Genomic DNA, 20,093 nt, shown 5'->3' on the forward strand with positions numbered 1-20,093 from the left:
GTGTGTAGTTTGAAGACCATTCCGCAATTCGGTTAACTGTGGGCGTAAGTCTGTTAGGCAGGGTGCAATGGAGCAGCGGGACACATTTATTTATGTTTTTAAACTGTCGCACTCAGGGTCAGGTTAAAAGTAGAGGGAACTACACCTACGTGTCACACTAAATAAAAGTTGTAGGCCCGGGACATGCCTAAGAGGAGGAGGGTGCAGTGTTGCGGATATGAGGACTGTATTTTTTTGATTGTGTGCTTTATTATTATTATTATTGTTTATTCTGCGCCCCTGCCTCCGGAGCTGTGTAAAGGTGAAAGGGCATCCCATAATTAGTCCACAAGCATACACGTCAGCCAATAATAGAATACCCCTGTTCGATAGTTATATCTTATTCTGTGTTTTAGGGTAAGGCTGTGTCTCCCATTAATTGAAGTACTCCATTGCACCAGTGAAAGAGAATAGATCCCCTTTCATTCCCCTCCCCAAAATCTCCATTTCCTTCACATCCCCTTTCGTCATTGCCAAGCCTCGATTGCCAATTACATCCCCTCCAAAACCACCATTGAACATGTGCTCGGGTCGGGGAAGAGGGGCGTGCCCGCCCGTCGTCATCAAGGGCGGAGCCAGAGGGTCGCGTGACCAACCAGGGCCGAGGTGAGCACACCGATGGGCGTGTCCTGAAGGCCGGCGGCTTGATCGCCGGAGGCGCTATAAAGGCGCGCGCGCAAGAAGCGTGTGGTCGGTCGGTGGTGAGGAGTGAGTGGACCAAGAGAGAGAAAGAGTGGTTGGACCAAGAAAGAGAAAGAGTGGTTGGACCAAGAGAGAAAGAGTGGTTGGACAGGGAGACGTGCAAGAGTGTTGTTGAGTTGAGGGTTTGGACCAGACGAGTCAGACGAGTCCTGGCAAAGCAAGCGGCGGCCACAGCAGCAACAACACCCAACAGCCGCTTGGGGCCTGGACGGCGGTTTTGAGCAGGGCCGCGAAGGAACGGCGGCTGCTAAACGCGCCGATCGTGCTGCAGGACCCCCTTGGACCTTCCTCTCCCTCCAGCCATCCACCTCCTGCCTTTCCACCCTTCTTGTGTACGTGAGTTTGTTCTGTGTGTCTTGTCCCTGGGTATTTAATTAAGTCTGTATAAGCTAGTATTTGCACTGTGTCACCTGCGTCTTATGTGTTGTAAATAAACGTGACTGCTTTCTTTTTGCTTGTGTGTATAATAAATCCAATTACTCTTCTGTCCGTCTTCTCGTCTTATTCCTTTTCCTCTTTGCATTTCGTCGTTTTAGTCTTTTCCAGATTGGGCAGCTGCGGTGCGATACGGCCAAAGTTCTGGGTGAATCGGGTGAGTCGGGGAACAACTGTTCGGTCGCGGAGCCTTCGCTCGGCAAACAACATCCTAAACCGCGATCAGTAACAATTGGTTGTCAGGAGTTGGGATTCGGACCTGGGACTAAATTTGTTAGGCCCACATTTTGGAACACCAATTGTGTTATTAAGTAACAATTGGTGTCCAGGAAGTGAGATTGGACCCGAAGCGCGCTTAACGCGCTCAAAATTACAAAGTACCGAAATTGCTTTTGTTTTACAAAACCCGAATTTTGAAATCGCGCCATGGCTGGTCAAGGCGATCGGATGCCGGTGGGTGAGCTAGAGGAGGGGTTAGGAGTAACCCAGGATCAAATGGAGGGGAGCAATGAGGAGGCGGTTGAGGGAGTATCAGACGCACAAAATGGCGTCCTCGCGCACGTGGTTACAGCGGCACCAAATTTTGCCGCGCCCGTGACCGTAGCAGCGGGCTTTGATGTGGGGGACTTCATGGCGCAATTCGCCGAGATGCTGAGAATAAACGGGGAGAAATTGAGTAATAAAATGGATGCTCAGGGTGAGCGAATGGAACAAATGGGGAACCGGATGGAGGCTCAGAGTGAGCAAATTGAAGCAACAATAAACGGAATGAGGGCCGATAGGAAAGAAAGGGAGCAGAGGGACAGAGACCGCAAGTTGGGCGAGAGGGTCCCAGGGGTGCACGAGGAGGTAACGCGGGTCGAGAAGCGCTGGTTGAGCGAAGCGGAGGAAAGCACGGGTACAATGACGGGGGTAGAAATCGCGACACGGGGTTTGGAAAAGCCGGCGAACGCTGAGGTAGAGGAAGGTGTTTTATTAAAGCCAGCGGTCGTCGAGGTGAATAAAGACAAAGCAGTGCTGGGAATTAAAATTGAAGAGATGACGGAGGTAGCCCGGGAATTGCAGGGAGAAATGGAAAATGTGCAAAGTCCCTGCTCAAATCATGATGATGTACGCACTAACCAAATAAAGAGTTTGCAGGTTTTGGTGCAGGGAGGAAGAAGAACCCCGAAGGTGAGACGTGCTGTATATTGTGCGGGGAGATTTTGTAAGAGGATGTTTGGCGACAAAAGAATTTTCACGCGCTTGGGATCGAGGAAGCATCCGGGCGTTGGTGAGGGGTCCCGTGTGAGTGGAAATGGCACGCGTGGGAGGAAAAAGTGTGCGTCGGCGAGTGGGTGTGTTATAAAGTGTGGGAGTGAAACCGAGTGCGAGCGAGAATGCACGTCGGGGTGTACGGAGTGTACGTGCGAGGGTGAGAGTGACACGAGGAGTGAGTTGGTGGTGGAGCGGGTGCGAGAATGCACGCTTGGAATGGTTGAGGGTGTGCGAGGAAGCACACCTGAGTTGGTCATGGCGCGAGTGTGGGAGGGCCCATCTGAGCGCGTTAGTGGGTGGATGCAAGAGTGCACGCCCATGGTGAGTGTTACGGAGGACGTAACGGAGGAGAGGTGTGGACCGAAGTGTGCGCAAGAGTGTGCGCGAGAGGTGTGGTGTGTAACAGAGAGAGCGTTGGTGGAATGTACGGACGGCGTTGGAACGCCGGGTTTTGTGAGGGTGAAAGGGGTAGCGTATGCGTGTGAGCATGCAAGTGAAGCATCGACGGTAACCGGGTTAGCGGTTAGAGCGACGGATAGCCGATGCGAGCACTCGGTGCGAGGAGCCCTTTGTTGGATGCAGGGCCCGGCACAGATCGAAGCTGCGTCGCTTCTCTTCGAAGCGTCGTTGCCGATTCGGGCTTGGCCCCGCCCCGCACGGTCGAGTCCGGGCCTTGGCGGGCGAGGCGACCGGTCCGGTTCAAGGGCGAGTGGGAGGAAGCGGAACGGTGCCCCCTCGTGGGGACGGGGTTCCGACCGGGGGAGATTGAGCCATCGGGCCCGGGACCGCAAGGTGCCGCGCTGAGATGGTGCGTGGAACCTCGGCCCAACCAAACCACCTCCCTTGAACCGAAAGCCGGACGGATTCAACCTGCAGGCAACCAAACCACCCAAATTCATTGCTCGGCTTTGCGAAGCCGAGTTTAATGATGTCATGACGCACCGAGGCTAGGATATAGCGGACTGTGATGATGATGGTAGTGATTTGATACGAAATTTATAATAGTGGGTAGAATTGGCAGTAAATGCAAAATTTTTGATTGGCTGAAATTTGGTGTGCCAAATTGATAGTAGGACCTCCCCGATGTGGTGGGATGGCAACTCTGTCATCCCTCACAAACGGGGGGCAAAGGAGCACTAGCTTATGGGGTTGATTGCAGTGAAAACTAGCCCGGGTGGGTTGGGATATTGTGTGTAGGGATCTAGCGAAGATGACATTAGGTGACGTTAAGGTTAGTTAGTGACAAGGATACCTGTAGTGGGGACGCAGGTAGTTTAGTGTGGATGATAATGACGTGGGAGCGCAATAGTTTAAAGGGACGACTGGGAAGCGCAAGTTTCAGAGGGGAGTAGTTAGATGAGATGATGCCGTGTGTTTGAGGATTGAACAGGTGTAACTGAACAGGTGTGTGGAGCAGTGTATGAGTGAGTGAAGGTGATTGTGTATTGTGCTGACCGAATGGTCCAGGAAGAGGAGGAGGGTGCAGATGGCACCAGGTATGATTGCACAGGTGTGCAACGACAGGTGAATGGAGGACAGGTGTATGGAATAAATGGTATGGAGTATTGGAATGGATGGTCGTGGAGTGAGTATGGTGGAAATTGTGGAGTGGAGTGGATGGTGCGAAGGTGTGAATGGGGGAAGAGTGGACCCCCATCACGGATACCCTGGGCGGGTAGTGTAAGTGTTAGGTAGCGGGTACAGGTAAATTGTGGTTGGATATTGGCATCTGTGGTGCGGGTGGAAGAATGGTGATTGGATGGGTGCATTAGTGTTGTGGAAATGGCTGGGCGTGTAGCCTGTTAGTGTGTGTAGTTGGTTTGGGCACTCCACCACTGTGAGGATGTCGGCCAGGTGAGGCCACAGGTGGGCTCTGGGAGCCGGTAGTTGTGGATGGGGCCCGAGGATCCGGAGGACGGACCCGGGTAGCCCAGTGCCAGAGGGCACCGAGTGGGGTGACAGAGCCAGGAGGGGCTTTCCCCAGTTAGTTAGGTTAGGGTGAGGAGCTAGGTAAGCTCGGGTGGCAACTGCAGTGGTGGAGGTGTGCAGGTGGGGAGACCTGCTGGGAGAGCTACACGTCGCAGCCCAGAAATTGTGCGAGGGCACCGGGAGATGAATCGGGGGAGTGAGACCCCAAATTGAGAAGCACCACAGTTTGGGCAATGGGAATTGGTTTTTAGAACCCATAGTGTAAGTTGGCCAATGGATTGGCAGGGAGAGACCCCGGGTAGTGTAAAGTGTGTTAAGGTCATTTTGAGGCTAGTTAGGATTGGAGTCTCCTCGCACCATCTGCATCCACTCACCTGAGGTGACAGGTACTCCACACCATGCCATGTTTTGATTATTTTTTACTGTGCAAATGTTTGGAATGTGAGATGCATCATGACGTGGGTGTGACATTGTGCTTTGATGTTCCATCTCTTCCTCCTTTTGAGGATTGATGATGAATTTGGTGATGGCAAATTTTGAAGTAGAGGGATTGTGGAGACGAATTTGGTATAGGAGAAATATGGGGAGGACGTGACAGTAGTGACGAATTTGTAAATGGGTAGATTTTGTAAATATGGGGTAAGGGCAAGGGTAGTGTAGGTAACAGGGGGGTGACGTACGGTAGGGACGAGCTTTCTCACTTCGCCCTCCGTGCGCATTTCGCCTTGCATTGCCTTATTGATGTGTACCCTTGTGACCTTACCCCTCGCTCAATTGTCTCTTTTGTCTCCCACATGACCTGTGCGCCATTGGGTGCCGAGGGGAGTGTGCGTGAGTCCTCCATTGTGCGCCCGGAATTCCCAGAACCAGCTGTCTGCATCGATGCACCACATTATGGACCACATGTCTGTGGCCGAGCACCACTTATGGACCCCATGGGTTGGGGCATGGCCCCTCTGCTGGAACCGGCCATGAGGGCCCGAAATCTTGCTGGCGGACCTTGGCCACAGGGCACCGATGCCCCACAGGTGAACCACACTAGTCGGCCCTGTGGGCCATAAATAAAATCAAATAAAAAGGACACATTGGGTGCATTTTTCAGTTCAAATAGGCCGCCAGTAAGAAAATGAAAGAATGACAACATCTGGAAGAACAAATAATAATAACCAGCAGAGGGAGCCGAAGAGCAAGAGATCACCTGCAGGGTTAGGGGTTGTTGATTTATTTTTTATTGTTGAACATTGATGAACAATGGTGACTGCACCGATTGGTGCTTGGGTGTGTATTGGTGCGTTTTTGGGTGCGTTCATGGTGCATTGATGCAGAGCAGACTGTCTCCCCCCCAGAAAGAACAATCACAGGTCCTGGGTTAGTCTTGTAAATAAAAATAGCGTCATTGTAAATAATGCTCCCCACCGTCAGTGTGTAGTTTGAAGACCATTCCGCAATTCGGTTAACTGTGGGCGTAAGTCTGTTAGGCAGGGTGCAATGGAGCAGCGGGACACATTTATTTATGTTTTAAAACTGTCGCACTCAGGGTCAGGTTAAAAGTAGAGGGAACTACACCTACGTGTCACACTAAATAAAAGTTGTAGGCCCGGGACATGCCTAAGAGGAGGAGGGTGCAGTGTTGCGGATATGAGGACTGTATTTTTTTGATTGTGTGCTTTATTATTATTATTATTGTTTATTCTGCGCCCCCTGCCTCTGGAGCTGTGTAAAGGTGAAAGGGCATCCCATAATTAGTCCACAAGCATACACGTCAGCCAATAATAGAATACCCCTGTTCGATAGTTATATCTTATTCTGTGTTTTAGGGTAAGGCTGTGTCTCCCATTAATTGAAGTACTCCATTGCACCAGTGAAAGAGAATAGATCCCCTTTCATTCCCCTCCCCAAAATCTCCATTTCCTTTCACATCCCCTTTCGTCATTGCCAAGCCTCCATTGCCAATTACATCCCCTCCAAAACCACCATTGAACATGTGCTCGGGTCGGGGAAGAGGGGCGTGCCCGCCCGTCGTCATCAAGGGCGGAGCCAGAGGGTCGCGTGACCAACCAGGGCCGAGGTGAGCACACCGATGGGCGTGTCCTGAAGGCCGGCGGCTTGATCGCCGGAGGCGCTATAAAGGCGCGCGCGCAAGAAGCGTGTGGTCGGTCGGTGGTGAGGAGTGAGTGGACCAAGAGAGAGAAAGAGTGGTTGGACCAAGAAAGAGAAAGAGTGGTTGGACCAAGAGAGAAAGAGTGGTTGGACAGGGAGACGTGCAAGAGTGTTGTTGAGTTGAGGGTTTGGACCAGACGAGTCAGACGAGTCCTGGCAAAGCAAGCGGCGGCCACAGCAGCAACAACACCCAACAGCCGCTTGGGGCCTGGACGGCGGTTTTGAGCAGGGCCGCGAAGGAACGGCGGCTGCTAAACGCGCCGATCGTGCTGCAGGACCCCCTTGGACCTTCCTCTCCCTCCAGCCATCCACCTCCTGCCTTTCCACCCTTCTTGTGTACGTGAGTTTGTTCTGTGTGTCTTGTCCCTGGGTATTTAATTAAGTCTGTATAAGCTAGTATTTGCACTGTGTCACCTGCGTCTTATGTGTTGTAAATAAACGTGACTGCTTTCTTTTTGCTTGTGTGTATAATAAATCCAATTACTCTTCTGTCCGTCTTCTCGTCTTATTCCTTTTCCTCTTTGCATTTCGTCGTTTTAGTCTTTTCCAGATTGGGCAGCTGCGGTGCGATACGGCCAAAGTTCTGGGTGAATCGGGTGAGTCGGGGAACAACTGTTCGGTCGCGGAGCCTTCGCTCGGCAAACAACATCCTAAACCGCGATCAGTAACAATATATATATATATATATGTATATATATATATATATATATATGTATATATATATATATATATATATATATATATATATATATATATATATATATATATATATATATATACTGTATATGTATATATATACACACACTATTTTTTTATCCTTTCCCTTAATATAAATCCTCTCCTTTAATATGAACTGCTTGTTTCAATATTTTCCATTGATATAACCATTTTTTAAAGCTTTCCCTATATATATACTGGGTTTTTTTTAATCCTTTACCTTAATATGTAGTGTAGTGAAATTATACCAAAGTTGAACCCAGGAGAGTTACTCGCTTCGGCCACTGAGGGGCGTCTATAAAACCTGGGACGTCCGCGACATTTCCTTTACATGTAGTCTTGAATGGTACGTATATGCTAGACTCGCACATATATGCTAGACTCGCTTGCTTTGTCTATTATTATCGGTCTGCTCAGTATGATACCAAGATCCTGATATCTATTGCATGATTGTATTTTAAAGGATGATGTCAAAGATCTAATTGAGATTAAACCTACCTATGGGACAAGTTGTGGATCTGGTTGATTTTCACAACACTTAATCTCAATTAGATCTACGGAAATGGCGGGACACAAGATGATCAATGTGCCGATACTCGGTTCCGACCCACAAGCTGAGGAGTCGGGCTCGATGTTCGCTCACTGGCTCAAAACGCTGGAGAACCAGTTCGGGGCCCAGGATGCCGTACCCACCGCTGAAACGAAGCTGTCTGTGCTACAGACCAAAGTCGACCACAACGTTTACAGGAGCATCGTTCGTTGTATGACGTACGATGCCGTCGTGGAAGAGCTAAAGTGACTCTACATTAAGAAGCGGAGCGTGGTGTACAACCGGCATCTGCTCGCCACGCGACGTCAACAGCCAACCGAGTCGATCGACCGCTTCGCTCAGGAGCTGCGGCACCTCCTCGCGGACAGTACTCAAGAGGTGCGGACACACGAGCAAGTCCAGGACGATCTTGTCTGAGACGCTTTCGTCTCTGGAATCAGCTCTACAGATCTGAGACTCAGGCTCCTGGAGACAGCTGACCTAACGTTTGCGGAGGCTCTACGGGTGGCCAACGTTTACACGGAGGCCCGGAAACAATCCACCGCTTATGACCACGCACGGGTCGTCGCGGGGACTTCTCAACTCGCGCGACCAGAGAGGGCTACCGCCGAGGATACGGGCGCGGGCTCGGCTGCGGCCGAGCCCCTGGCCGCTCCCGAGGTGGACTCGGATTCCGGCCTAGCTGCAGCTACAGCAGCCCGGCCCAGGCCTGACCGGAACGCGACGTGTTACTTTTGTGGCAACCGGCAGCATCCCAGGTCAGCATGTCCGGCTCGGGAAGCCATATGCCATTTGTGTTCTACAAAAGGACACTTTGCTAAAGTCTGCAAGAAGGCCGCGCGGGGCACACGAGCATGCGCGACCTTGAACGGGCTAATCCAGTAATCGCCGAGCCAGCGGACCGAGCACGGAGCGGGGCGCCTCACCCGGCCTTGATGAGCTGTCCTCCTCCTCCCGGGCCCCTGGCTGCACACATGTCCTTGGTGAAATACATCGAGCCGCCACAACAAATGTCGCGAACGCGACCGGCCACGGCGCGATCGACCTTGACTGGCGTTCGAACGCTTTCCTCAAACAAACAAGAAGTGCCGGCTTTGAAAGCTCCTGCGCATGCGCCGTCTGACGGCAGTGAAAGGACAATTGACTGCGATCTTTCGCACGTGACACGAGCGCCCGCTGACGGCAGCTCGTATGAATTACACGCTCTTGATCGAGCACATGTTGACTGCGATCATTCGCACGTGACACGAGCGCCATCTGACGGCAGCTCGTACGAATTACACGCTCTTGGATCGGCACGTCCAACTATGCGTTTGGCACGGGGGCCCTCCGGAAGCTCCTTCGACGACCGGAAAACTGCAGCCAGTGTGGGATCCACGCGTGAGGCGCGATCTTCTCGCTCGGACGGCGCAATACCTGCCGGATCTTCTGGCCTGGCCCAGGCCATTATCCCTCTCTTGGTCGAAGGCATTTTTGCACGGGCCCTAATCGACACAGGATCTACGGATAGTTTCATCGATCAGCGGCTGGTGCGTCAACATGGTTGGCCGGTCATCGGGACTACACGACGGATCTTCATGGCCTCCCAGGGACTTCGGCTAAGCACGAAGGGGGAATGTCGATTAAAACTTGTGATAAAGGGACGCATGTTTTCCGATGTACATCTCATGGTCTTGCCTGCCTTATGTGCCGACATCCTGTTAGGACACGATTTCCTTAAGCGACATGGACGTTTGGAAATTGAATTCGGTGGGACGGACACGCTTGCTGTGTGTGCACTAGTGAAAATGGAAATTGAGCCCGTTTCGCTGTTCCCCAACCTGACCACTGACTGCGCTCCTGTAGCAGTAAAATCGCGGCGCTACTCACGAGCGGACGCGCAATTCATTGCGGAAGAAATGGCCCAACTCTTAAAGGATGGTGTCATCGAACCTAGTCGGTCGCCGTGGCGGGCCCAGGTCTTAGTGGTGTGAAGTGAGGCTCATCGCCGGCGCATGGTAATCGACTACTCACAGACGGTTAATCGCTTTACACAGCTGGACGCCTACCCCTTACCGGGGATGGACGCGCTAGTACGACTGGTGGCCCAGTACTCCGGCTACAGCACTCTCGATCTGCGTAGTGCGTATCATCAGATCCCCATCTCTAGGGCTGATCGCATCTACACCGCCTTTGAATCAGGTCAAAGGTTGTACCAGTTCACCCGATTACCTTTTGGGGTAACGAACGGGGTCTCCTGTTTTCAGAGGGCTATGGACGACCTCGTTACTAAGGAGAACTTCACAGATGTCTTCGTCTATCTGGACAATCTTACGGTTTGTGGGTATGACCAGGAGCATCACGATGCTAATCTGAGGCGCTTCCTCGAGGTCGCGCATAGGTATCGCCTAACCATGAATGAGGCTAAGTGTCGTTACTCTCAACGCACGATAGATCTTCTGGGGTACACCGTGACCCATGGCTCTGTCTCTCCAGATAAGGAGCGTCTGCGACCTTTGCTCGATATGGCCCCGCCCGGCGATCGAGCTTCGCTGAAGCGTGCTCTCGGGCTGTTCGCCCACTATTCGAAGTGGCTGCAAAATTTCTCCATGAAGCTCCGCCCCCTCGTGGCCTGCGACACGTTCCCCATGAGCCCGGCCGCCTTGGCGGCCTTCGGGGGCCTTAAGGCCAACATCGCTGGCGCCGCTGTGGCGACAATCGACGAGAGCGAATCTTTCGTCGTAGAAAGTGATGCCTCGGATCATGTGATAGCGGCGACTCTCTCCCAAGGGGGGCGCCCGGTGGCTTTCTTTTCGCGGACTCTCACCTCCGCTGAGCGGAGGCATTCGTCTGTCGAAAAGGAAGCGTACGTGATCGTCGAGTCAATTCGGCGGTGGCGACCGTACTTACTCGGGCAATGCTTCCAAATCATCACGGACCAACAAAGCGTTGCGTTCATGTATGACACCTTGCATGCTCAACGTATTAAGAATGAGAAAATCACTCGCTGGCGTATCGAACTCGCCGACTTCTGCTACACCATCAACTACCGCCCGGGGAAGGATAACCTGGTCGCCGACGCCTTATCGAGGCCGGCTACGTGCGGGGGGATCGTAACTTTGGAGGGGCTGCGCACTCTGCACGACACTATGTGTCATCCGGGGGTGACGCGTTTCGCTCATTTTGTGCGTAGTAGTAATCTGCCATACTCGGTTGAGGACATCCGCCGGATCTGACGTGACTGCGCTATATGTGCGGAACTCAAACCGCATTTTTACAACCCTCCCATGGGGTCGCTGGTTAGGGCTACTAGACCGTGGGAGAGATTGGCGATGGATTTCAAGGGACCGCTGCCGGTGTCGAGCAACTCTCGTTATCTGCTCAGTATCGTTGATGAGTACTCGCGATTCCCCTTTGCTTATACGTGCGGGGATATGATGGCTGCCACGGTCATACGGTGTCTGCAGAATTTGTTTTCTATGTTTGGGTATCCGGCCTACGTGCATACCGATCGGGGTGCGGTGTTCCTGTCGCAGGAGGTGAGGGGTTATTTGCTCCAAAATAATGTTGCTTCGAGTTACACCACACCGTACAGACCCCAGGCGAATGGGCAGATTGAACGCTTCAATGGGATTATATGGAGGGCCGTCACTCTAAGCCTCCGGACCCTCGGCCGGGGTCTCGATAAATGGGCTTGGTCGCTACCTGCGGCTCTGAACTCGATCCGGGCTCTCCTATGTACGGCCACCAACCAGACTCCTCATGAGCGACTGTTCTACCACCCTAGAAGCTCGGGTAGTATCCGATCTTTACCCAGCTGGCTCGCTGAGCCGGGGCCGGCTTATCTCAAACGAGCGGTGCGCACGAGCAAGTACGACCCCTTTGTGGATAAGGTGCAGGTACTCCAGGCTAATCCCGAGCATGCTCGTGTGCTGACGGCAGATGGACGCGAGTCCACTGTCTCCGTACGCCATCTCGCCCCTTGTGGGGTCATCGACCCTTATAGGGATATCGACGAACCGATCTACGAGTCTATAGACTCTTCCGAAGCTTCTTCTATGGAACCTTTGCCGTCACCCCTCTCGTCACCTACACCCCTGCCTGAAGGCTCTGGGGTTCCCCCACCGACACCTGCCTCCAGCGGCTACTCCGACGGGGACTCCGGGCTTCGGGACGCCGCACCCGGTAGTTTCCGGACGCGGGCTGGCAGGGTCGTTCGCCGCCCCGACCGCTATGGGTGGACCGACTGACATGGAATGACGTACCCTAATCAATTAATGCTGACGCACGCTTGCGATCTGCCTAGCGGCAGTATAGTTCTAACGTCGGGGAGAATGTAGTGAAATTATACCAAAGTTGAACCCAGGAGAGTTACTCGCTTCAGCCACTGAAGGGCGTCTATAAAACCTGGGACGTCGGCGACGCGGAGCCACACCTGTGACATTTACTTTACATGTAGTCTTGAATGGTACGTATATGCTAGACTCGCACATATATGCTAGACTCGCTTGCTTTGTCTATTATTATCGGTCTGCTCAGTATGATACCAAGATCCTGATATCTATTGCATGATTGTATTTTACAGGATGATGTCAAAGATCTAATTGAGATTAAACCTACCTATGGGACAAGTTGTGGATCTGGTTGATTTTCACAACATGTAGTGTTTTTTAAAAATCCTTTCCTTTTATATAAACTGATATAAAATACATATAATATAAAAGAAAAAGGATGGTAAAATGTCATTGGGTTATAGGATTGTTAAACAGTATGGCAATATTGGTGCTGGTTAAAGAGTATGGTAATACACGTGCTGGTTAAAGAGTACTATTATGTACGTGCTGGTTAAAGAGTATGGTAATACACGTGCTGGCTGAATAATACAGTATTGAACATGATTGTTAGAGTGTACGGAAACGTATGTGCCGGTTAAAAAGCATGTTAAACATGGCTATTTGATAAAAACATTTTGTTTTTTAAAAAGGCAAAATAATTGTGAGTGATGAATAGACAAGGGACTTACATCAGCTCCATCAACCCCCGGCGGACCAGGAGGGCCAAAAACAGTGAAGCGATCCACGTAAGGCTGTAAAACACGCACAGCCGCGTCTACTCAGTGCAGAGCATTGCAAAGTACAGTCAACAGCAACACAGCACGAATTTACAAAGCACAATCAATACACAGCACAGATTCACAAAGCACAATCAACACACAGCACAGATTCGCAACGCACAATCAATACACAGCACTGATTCGCAAAGCACAATCAATACACAGCACAGATTCACAAAGCACAATAAATACACAGCACTGATTCACAAAGCACAATAAATACACAGCACTGATTCACAAAGCACAATCAATACAGAGCATGACTGCACAAAGGCATAACCAATACACAGCATGGCTTCACAAAGCACAATCAATACACAGGACGACGACACAAAGCACAATCAATACACAGCACAGATTCACAAAGCACAATCAACACACAGCACGGATTCACAAAGCACAATCAATACACAGCACAGATTCACAAAGCACAATCAATACACAGCACGACTACACACATCACAATCTATACATGGCACGACTACACAAACTACAATCAATACACAGCACAGATTTACAAAGCACAATGAATACACAGCACGGATTCGCAAAGCACAATCAATACAAAGCACAAATTCACAAAGCACAATCAATACACAGCACAGATCACAAAGCAAAATCAATACAGAGCACAGATTCATGAAGCACAATCAATACACAGCATGACTCCACAAAGGCATAATCAATACACAGCATGGCTTCACAAAGCACAATCAATACACAGCATGACTCCACAAAGGCATAATCAATACACAGCATGGCTTCACAAAGCACAATCAATACACAGCACGACAACACAAAGTACAATCAATACCCAGCACAAATTCGCAAAGCACAGTCAATACACAGCACAACGTCACAAAGCACAATCAATACACAGCACAGGTTCACAAAACACAATCAATACACAGCAAAGATTCGCAAAGCACAATCAATACACGGAACAAATTCGCACAGCACAAACAATACACAGCACAGATTCACAAAGCACAATAAATACACAGCACTGATTCACAAAACACAATCCATACAGAACATGACTACACAAAGGCATATCAATACACAGCATGGCTTCACAAAGCACAATCAACACACAGCACGGATTCACAAAGCACAATCAATACACAGCACGACTACACACATCACAATCTATACACAGCATGACTACACAAAGCACAATCAATACACAGCACAGATTTACAAAGCACAATGAATACACAGCACGGATTCGCAAAGCACAATCAATACACAGCACAAATTCGCAAATCACAATCAATACACAGCACAGATTCACAAAGCAAAATCAATACAGAGCGCAGATTCAAAAAGCACAATCAATACACAGCATGACTACACAACGGCATAATCAATACACAGCATGGCTTCACAAAGCACAATCAATACACAGCACAGATTCACAAAACACAATCAGGACACAGCACAAATTTGCAAAGCACAATCAATACAAAGCACAACTACACAAAGCACAATTAATACACAGCACAGTTTCACAATGCACAATGAATACACAGAATGGATTCACAAAGCACAATCAATACACAGCACAGATTTACAAAGCACAATCAATAAACAGCACAGATTTACAAAGCACAATCAATACACAGCACAGATTCACAAAGCACAATCAATGCACAGCATGGATTGACTAATCAAAATCATTACAGAGCATGGATTCACAAAGCACAATTGATACACAGCATGACTACACAAAGTGATATCAACACACCGCATGGCAACACAAAGCACAATCAATACACAGTACAGATTCACAAAGCACAATCAATACACAGCATGGATTCACAAATCACAATCAATACAGAACACGGATTAATAAAGCACACTCGATACACAGTAATACACAAAGGCATAATCAATACACAGCACGACTACACAAAGCACAATCAATACACAGCACAGTTTCACAAAGCACAATGAATACAAAGCATGGATTCGCCAAGCACAATCAGTACACAGCACAAATTCGCAAAGCACAATCAATACACAGCACAGATTCACAAAGCACAATAAATACACAGCACTGATTCACAAAGCACAATCAATACAGAGCATGACTACACAAAGGCATAATCAATACACAGCATGGCTTCACAAAGCACAATCAATACACAGGACGACGACACAAAGCACAATCAATGCACAGCACAGATTCACAAAGCACAATCAACACACAGCATGGATTCACAAATCACAATCAATATAGAACACGGATTCACAAATCACAATCAATATAGAACACGGATTCATAAAGCACACTCGATACACAGCACGACTTCACAAAGCACAATCAATACACAGGACGACGACACAAAGCACAATCGATACACAGCACAGATTCACAAAGCACAATCAATACACAGCATGGCTTCACAAAGGCATAATCAATACACAGCACGACTACACAGTGATATCAACACACAGCATGGTTACACAAAGCACAGCATGGATTAACAAAGGCATAATCAATACACAGCACAGCTTCAAAAATGCAGTCAATACACAGCAAAGCTTCACAAGGGCATAATAAATATACAACACAGCTTCACAAATGCATAATCAATACACAGCACAGCTTCACAAGACACAATCAATACACAGCATGGCTTCACATCATCTGTCAGCATGATTATGTCACAGCATGATTATTACAACCCTAACAGCCGCACAGCATGAATATCACAAAGCATGAGAGGGACACCGCAACAGTGTCACACAGCAAGAGCGTCACTCCGCACGAGCGTCACACCACACTAGTACCACAGCCACACACCAGGAACATCACACAAGTATAGATATCACACAAGCATGGCTATCACGCAGCATCAATATCAAACAGCATGATGAGTATCACCGCATTAGCATCACAAAGCATGAATATCACACAACATGAGAAACACACAACATGAGTATCAGACATCATGAGGATCACACATCACGAGGATCACACAGCACGAGGATCACACAGCATGAGGATCACACAGCACGAGGATCACACAGCACGAGTATCACACAGCACGAAGATCACACAGCACAAGGATCACACAACATGAAGATCACACAGCATGAGGATCACACAGCATGAAGATCACACAGCACGAGTATCACACAGCATGAGGATCACACAGCATGAGGATTACACATCAGGACGATCAAACAGCACGAGTATCACACAGCACGAGGATCACACATCATGAGGATCACACAGCACGAGGATCACACAACATTGAGGATCACACAGCATGAGGATCACACAGCATGAGGATCACACAGCATGAGGATCACACAGTACGAGGATCACACAGCACGAGGATCACACAGCACGAGGATCACACAGCACAATGATCACACAGCACAATGATCACACAGCACGAGGATCACACAGCACGAGGATCACACAGCACGAGGATCACACAGCATGAAGATCACACAGCATGAATATTACATAGCACTAGTATCACATTGCGTGAGGATCACACAGCACAAGTATCACATTGCGTGAGGATCACACAGCACAAGGATCACACAGCACAATGATCACACAGCACGAGGATCACACAGCACGAGGATCACACAGCATGAATATTACATAGCACTAGTATCACATTGCGTGAGGATCACACAGCACTAGTATCACATTGCGTGAGGATCACACAGCACAAGTATTACACAGCATGAGGATCATACAGCATGAGGATCACACAGCATGATCACACAGCATGATCACACAGCATGTGGATCACACAGCATGAGGATCACACAGCATGAGGATCACACAGCATGTGGATTACACACCATGAGGATCAGGCAGCGCTAGTATCACACAGCACGAAGCTTACACGATGTATCCAATGATCACGTGTATGGGGTTAAACAATGTATACATTGATCACGTGTATGGGATTTATACAGTGTGTACAATGATCATGTGTATGGGATTATACAGTGTGTACAATGATCATGTGTATGGGATTATACAGTGTGTACAATGATCATGTGTATGGGATTATAAAATGCATAAATTGATCATGCGTATGGGCTTACACAATGTATACATTGATCATGCGTATGGGTTTACACAATGTATACATTGATCATCTGTATGGGCTTACACAACATATGCATTGATAACGTGTATGGGCTTACACAATGCATGCAACGATCACGTGTATGGGATTATACAATGTATACTATGATCACGTGTATGGGATCATACAATATATACAATGATCACATATATGGGCTTACACAATGCATACATTAGTCACATGTATGGGTTTATACAATGGATACATTGATCTCATGTATGGCCTTACACAATGCATACATTGATCTTATGTATGGGCTTACACAATGTGTACATTGATTGTGTGTACAGGCTTACACAATGTATACATTGATCACATGTATGAGCTTACACAATGTATACATCGATCACATGTATGGGCTTACACATTGTATACATTGATCACATGTATGGGCTTACACAATGTATACATATATCACATATATGGGCTTACACAATGTATACATTGATCACATGTATGGGCTTACACAATGTGTACATCGATCACAGGTATGGGCTTACTCAATGTATACGTCGATCACATGTATGGGCTTACACAATGTATACATCGATCACAGGTATGGGCTTACACAATGTATACGTCGATCACATGTATGGGCTTACACAATGTATACATTGATCATGTGCAAGGGCTTACACAATGTATACGTTGATCACATGTATGGGCTTATACAATGTATACATCGATCACGTATATGGGCTTACACAATGTATACATCGATCACGTATATGGGCTTACACAATGTATTCATTGATCACATCTATGGGCTTACACAATGTGTACAATAATCACGTGTCATGTTATTATTTACAACAACCTTTCACAATAACACATTTAACACACGTGTGAATCTCGTATTCGTTAACTCCGGTGATGTTTCAAAGCTGCAGGTACGAATACAACCCACGTTGCTTTACGTAAATCCGTGTAAACTACGAGAACAGTGAGAGGTTGTGATGACGCTCCTGGAAATGCACGAATCCCTGAATAGAAAAATGATTTACCTGACGCTGGCCAAAGCAAAAGGTGAGCGAATGAAGGAAAACGAGAAGGTAAGGAAAGTTCATATCGGAAAGGTGTGCGCGGGTCCACGCAGGTGCACAGTCCGCACGGTTCGAGCGTCCGATCCCGTGAGCTCGTGCAGACGTGCCAGACGCCCCTCCCGCGCAGCCCCCGGGGTCCTGAAGGTCCCACGGCGAAGACCCCTCCCCGTGAAATGGCACCTGCTCGTGACACGCACCTTCTCAAAGAGCCGTTTCATGAGAGCCACGAAACGAAGTTTCCCGCACCATATAGAGAGATGGCTGTGCAGGAGTGCGGGAATACGGGACCAGTGTGGGAGTGTGGGAGTGAAGGAGTGCGGGAATACGGGACCAGTGTGGGAGTGTGGGAGTGAAGGAGTGCGGGAATACGGAACCAGTGTGGGAGAGGGAGTGTGGAGGTGAGGGAGTGTGGGGATGCAGGAGTGCGGGAATACGGGACCAGTGTGAGAGTGCGGGAATACGGAACCAGTGTGGGAGTGAAGGAGTGCGGGAATACGGAACCAGTGTGGGAGTGAGGGAGTGTGGAGGTGAGGGAGTGTGGGGATGCAGGAGTGCGGGAATACGGGACCAGTGTGAGAGTGAGGGAGTGCGGGAATACGGAACCAGTGTGGGAGTGAGGGAGTGAGGGAGTGGAGGAGTGTGGCGTTTGAGAGTGAGTCAGTGTGAGAGTGAGGGAGTGTGGGGGTGAGGGAGTGTGAGTGAGGGAGGATGGGGAGTGAGGGAGGGTGGGGGTGAGGGAGTGTGGGAGTAGAGGAGTGTGGCGTTTGAGAGTGAGGGAGTGTGGGGGTGAGGGAGTGTCGGGATGAGGGAGTGTGGCAGTGTGGCAGTGCTGGAGTGTGGGAGTGTGGAGTTTGAGAGTGGGAGCGTGGGAGCGTGGGAGTGCAGAAGACAGGGAGTGCATGGCACCTGAACCTCACTGCCCAGGGCCTGTATTCATAAACGTACTTAAATCTAAGTATAACACTTAAGTACCTCCTAAATTAGGTTTTACAAACAAGTGGTATTCAATATGCTACTTACCTAATGTATTACACTCAACTTCATGCTTATATTTGAGACACCTCCAGGGGTGTGTTAAGTGAACGTAAGTTGGCCACACACTGTATATTCGTGACCGACTTCATCCGCTCGATGAGAACGATGGTGTCGTAGTATACCAACGATACCGCCTTTACCGGCAAACGATTTTGGATGTTATTGATGTCATTGGTGAAAATCTTGATCCATTGACATTGCAAAACAGCTGTTCACTTAACACACCCCTGGAGGTGTCTCAAATATAAGCATTAAGTTGAGTGTAATACATTAGGTAAGTAGCATATTGAATACCACTTGTTCGTAAAATCTAACTTAGGAGGTACTTAAGTGTTATACTTAGATTTTAAAACAGTTGTTCACCACCATCTCTTATCTTCCCCCATCCAAAACCTTGATCTTTTCTACCCCCACGAATTCACCCCAATTCCACTTTTTTGAAATACCAACTTCTGTCCTGGAAGTCCTTGGTGTCCTTGTGTTTGATACTTCTCCCACCTCCACCCCCCCCCTTCCCACGCCTCCTCCCCCCAAACCCTCTCCCTCACTCTCTTCAATCCCACTCCACCCTCCAGGTCTTTAAAACAGCTGTTCACCACCATCTCTTATCTTCCCCCATCCAAAACCTTGATCTTTTCTACCCCCGCTAATTTCACCCCAATTCCACTTTTTTGAAATACCAACTTCTGTCCTGGAAGTCCTTGGTGTCCTTGTGTTTTATACTTCTCCCACCCCCCCCCCCCTTCCCACGCTTCCTCCCCCAAAGCCCTCTCCCTCCCACACATCTCCCTGCTCTCAAGTGTTTGTGTGCTTCCCCTTCTATCCCCATCTTGTCTTCCGCTCCCTCTTTTTATATATTTTGTTTGTCTGGTTGATTTGTTTGTGAAGTACTGTTGTCTGGAAGTCAATGGAATATTGTTCTCCCCTATGGGCTGGTGCTCCTGCCTCACACCTGGCTCGGCTTCACGCTGTTGAATCCAAAGCTTTCAAAATCATTGGAATCTCCCACG

General features: G+C 49.0%; 1 protein-coding gene across 1 annotated transcript in view; it reads right to left on the bottom strand.

Moving 5' to 3' along the window:
* Positions 1-18,115, bottom strand: part of LOC137424097 (uncharacterized) — a 175,100-nt gene extending 156,985 nt beyond the window's left edge. The window contains exons 1-2 of the mRNA XM_068111564.2: positions 18,010-18,115; positions 12,792-12,854 (exon numbers count right to left, since the gene is read on the bottom strand). Of these exons, the coding sequence (XP_067967665.2) occupies positions 12,792-12,854; positions 18,010-18,072 (126 nt within the window). The 5' untranslated portion in view covers positions 18,073-18,115. The remainder of the gene's footprint in view (positions 1-12,791; positions 12,855-18,009) is intronic.
* Between the last annotated feature and the right edge of the window lie 1,978 nt (positions 18,116-20,093).

The sequence above is a fragment of the Myxine glutinosa genome, chromosome 3, assembly GCF_964187855.1.
Source record: "Myxine glutinosa chromosome 3, kmMyxGlut1.1, whole genome shotgun sequence".
NCBI lineage: Eukaryota > Metazoa > Chordata > Myxini > Myxiniformes > Myxinidae > Myxine > Myxine glutinosa.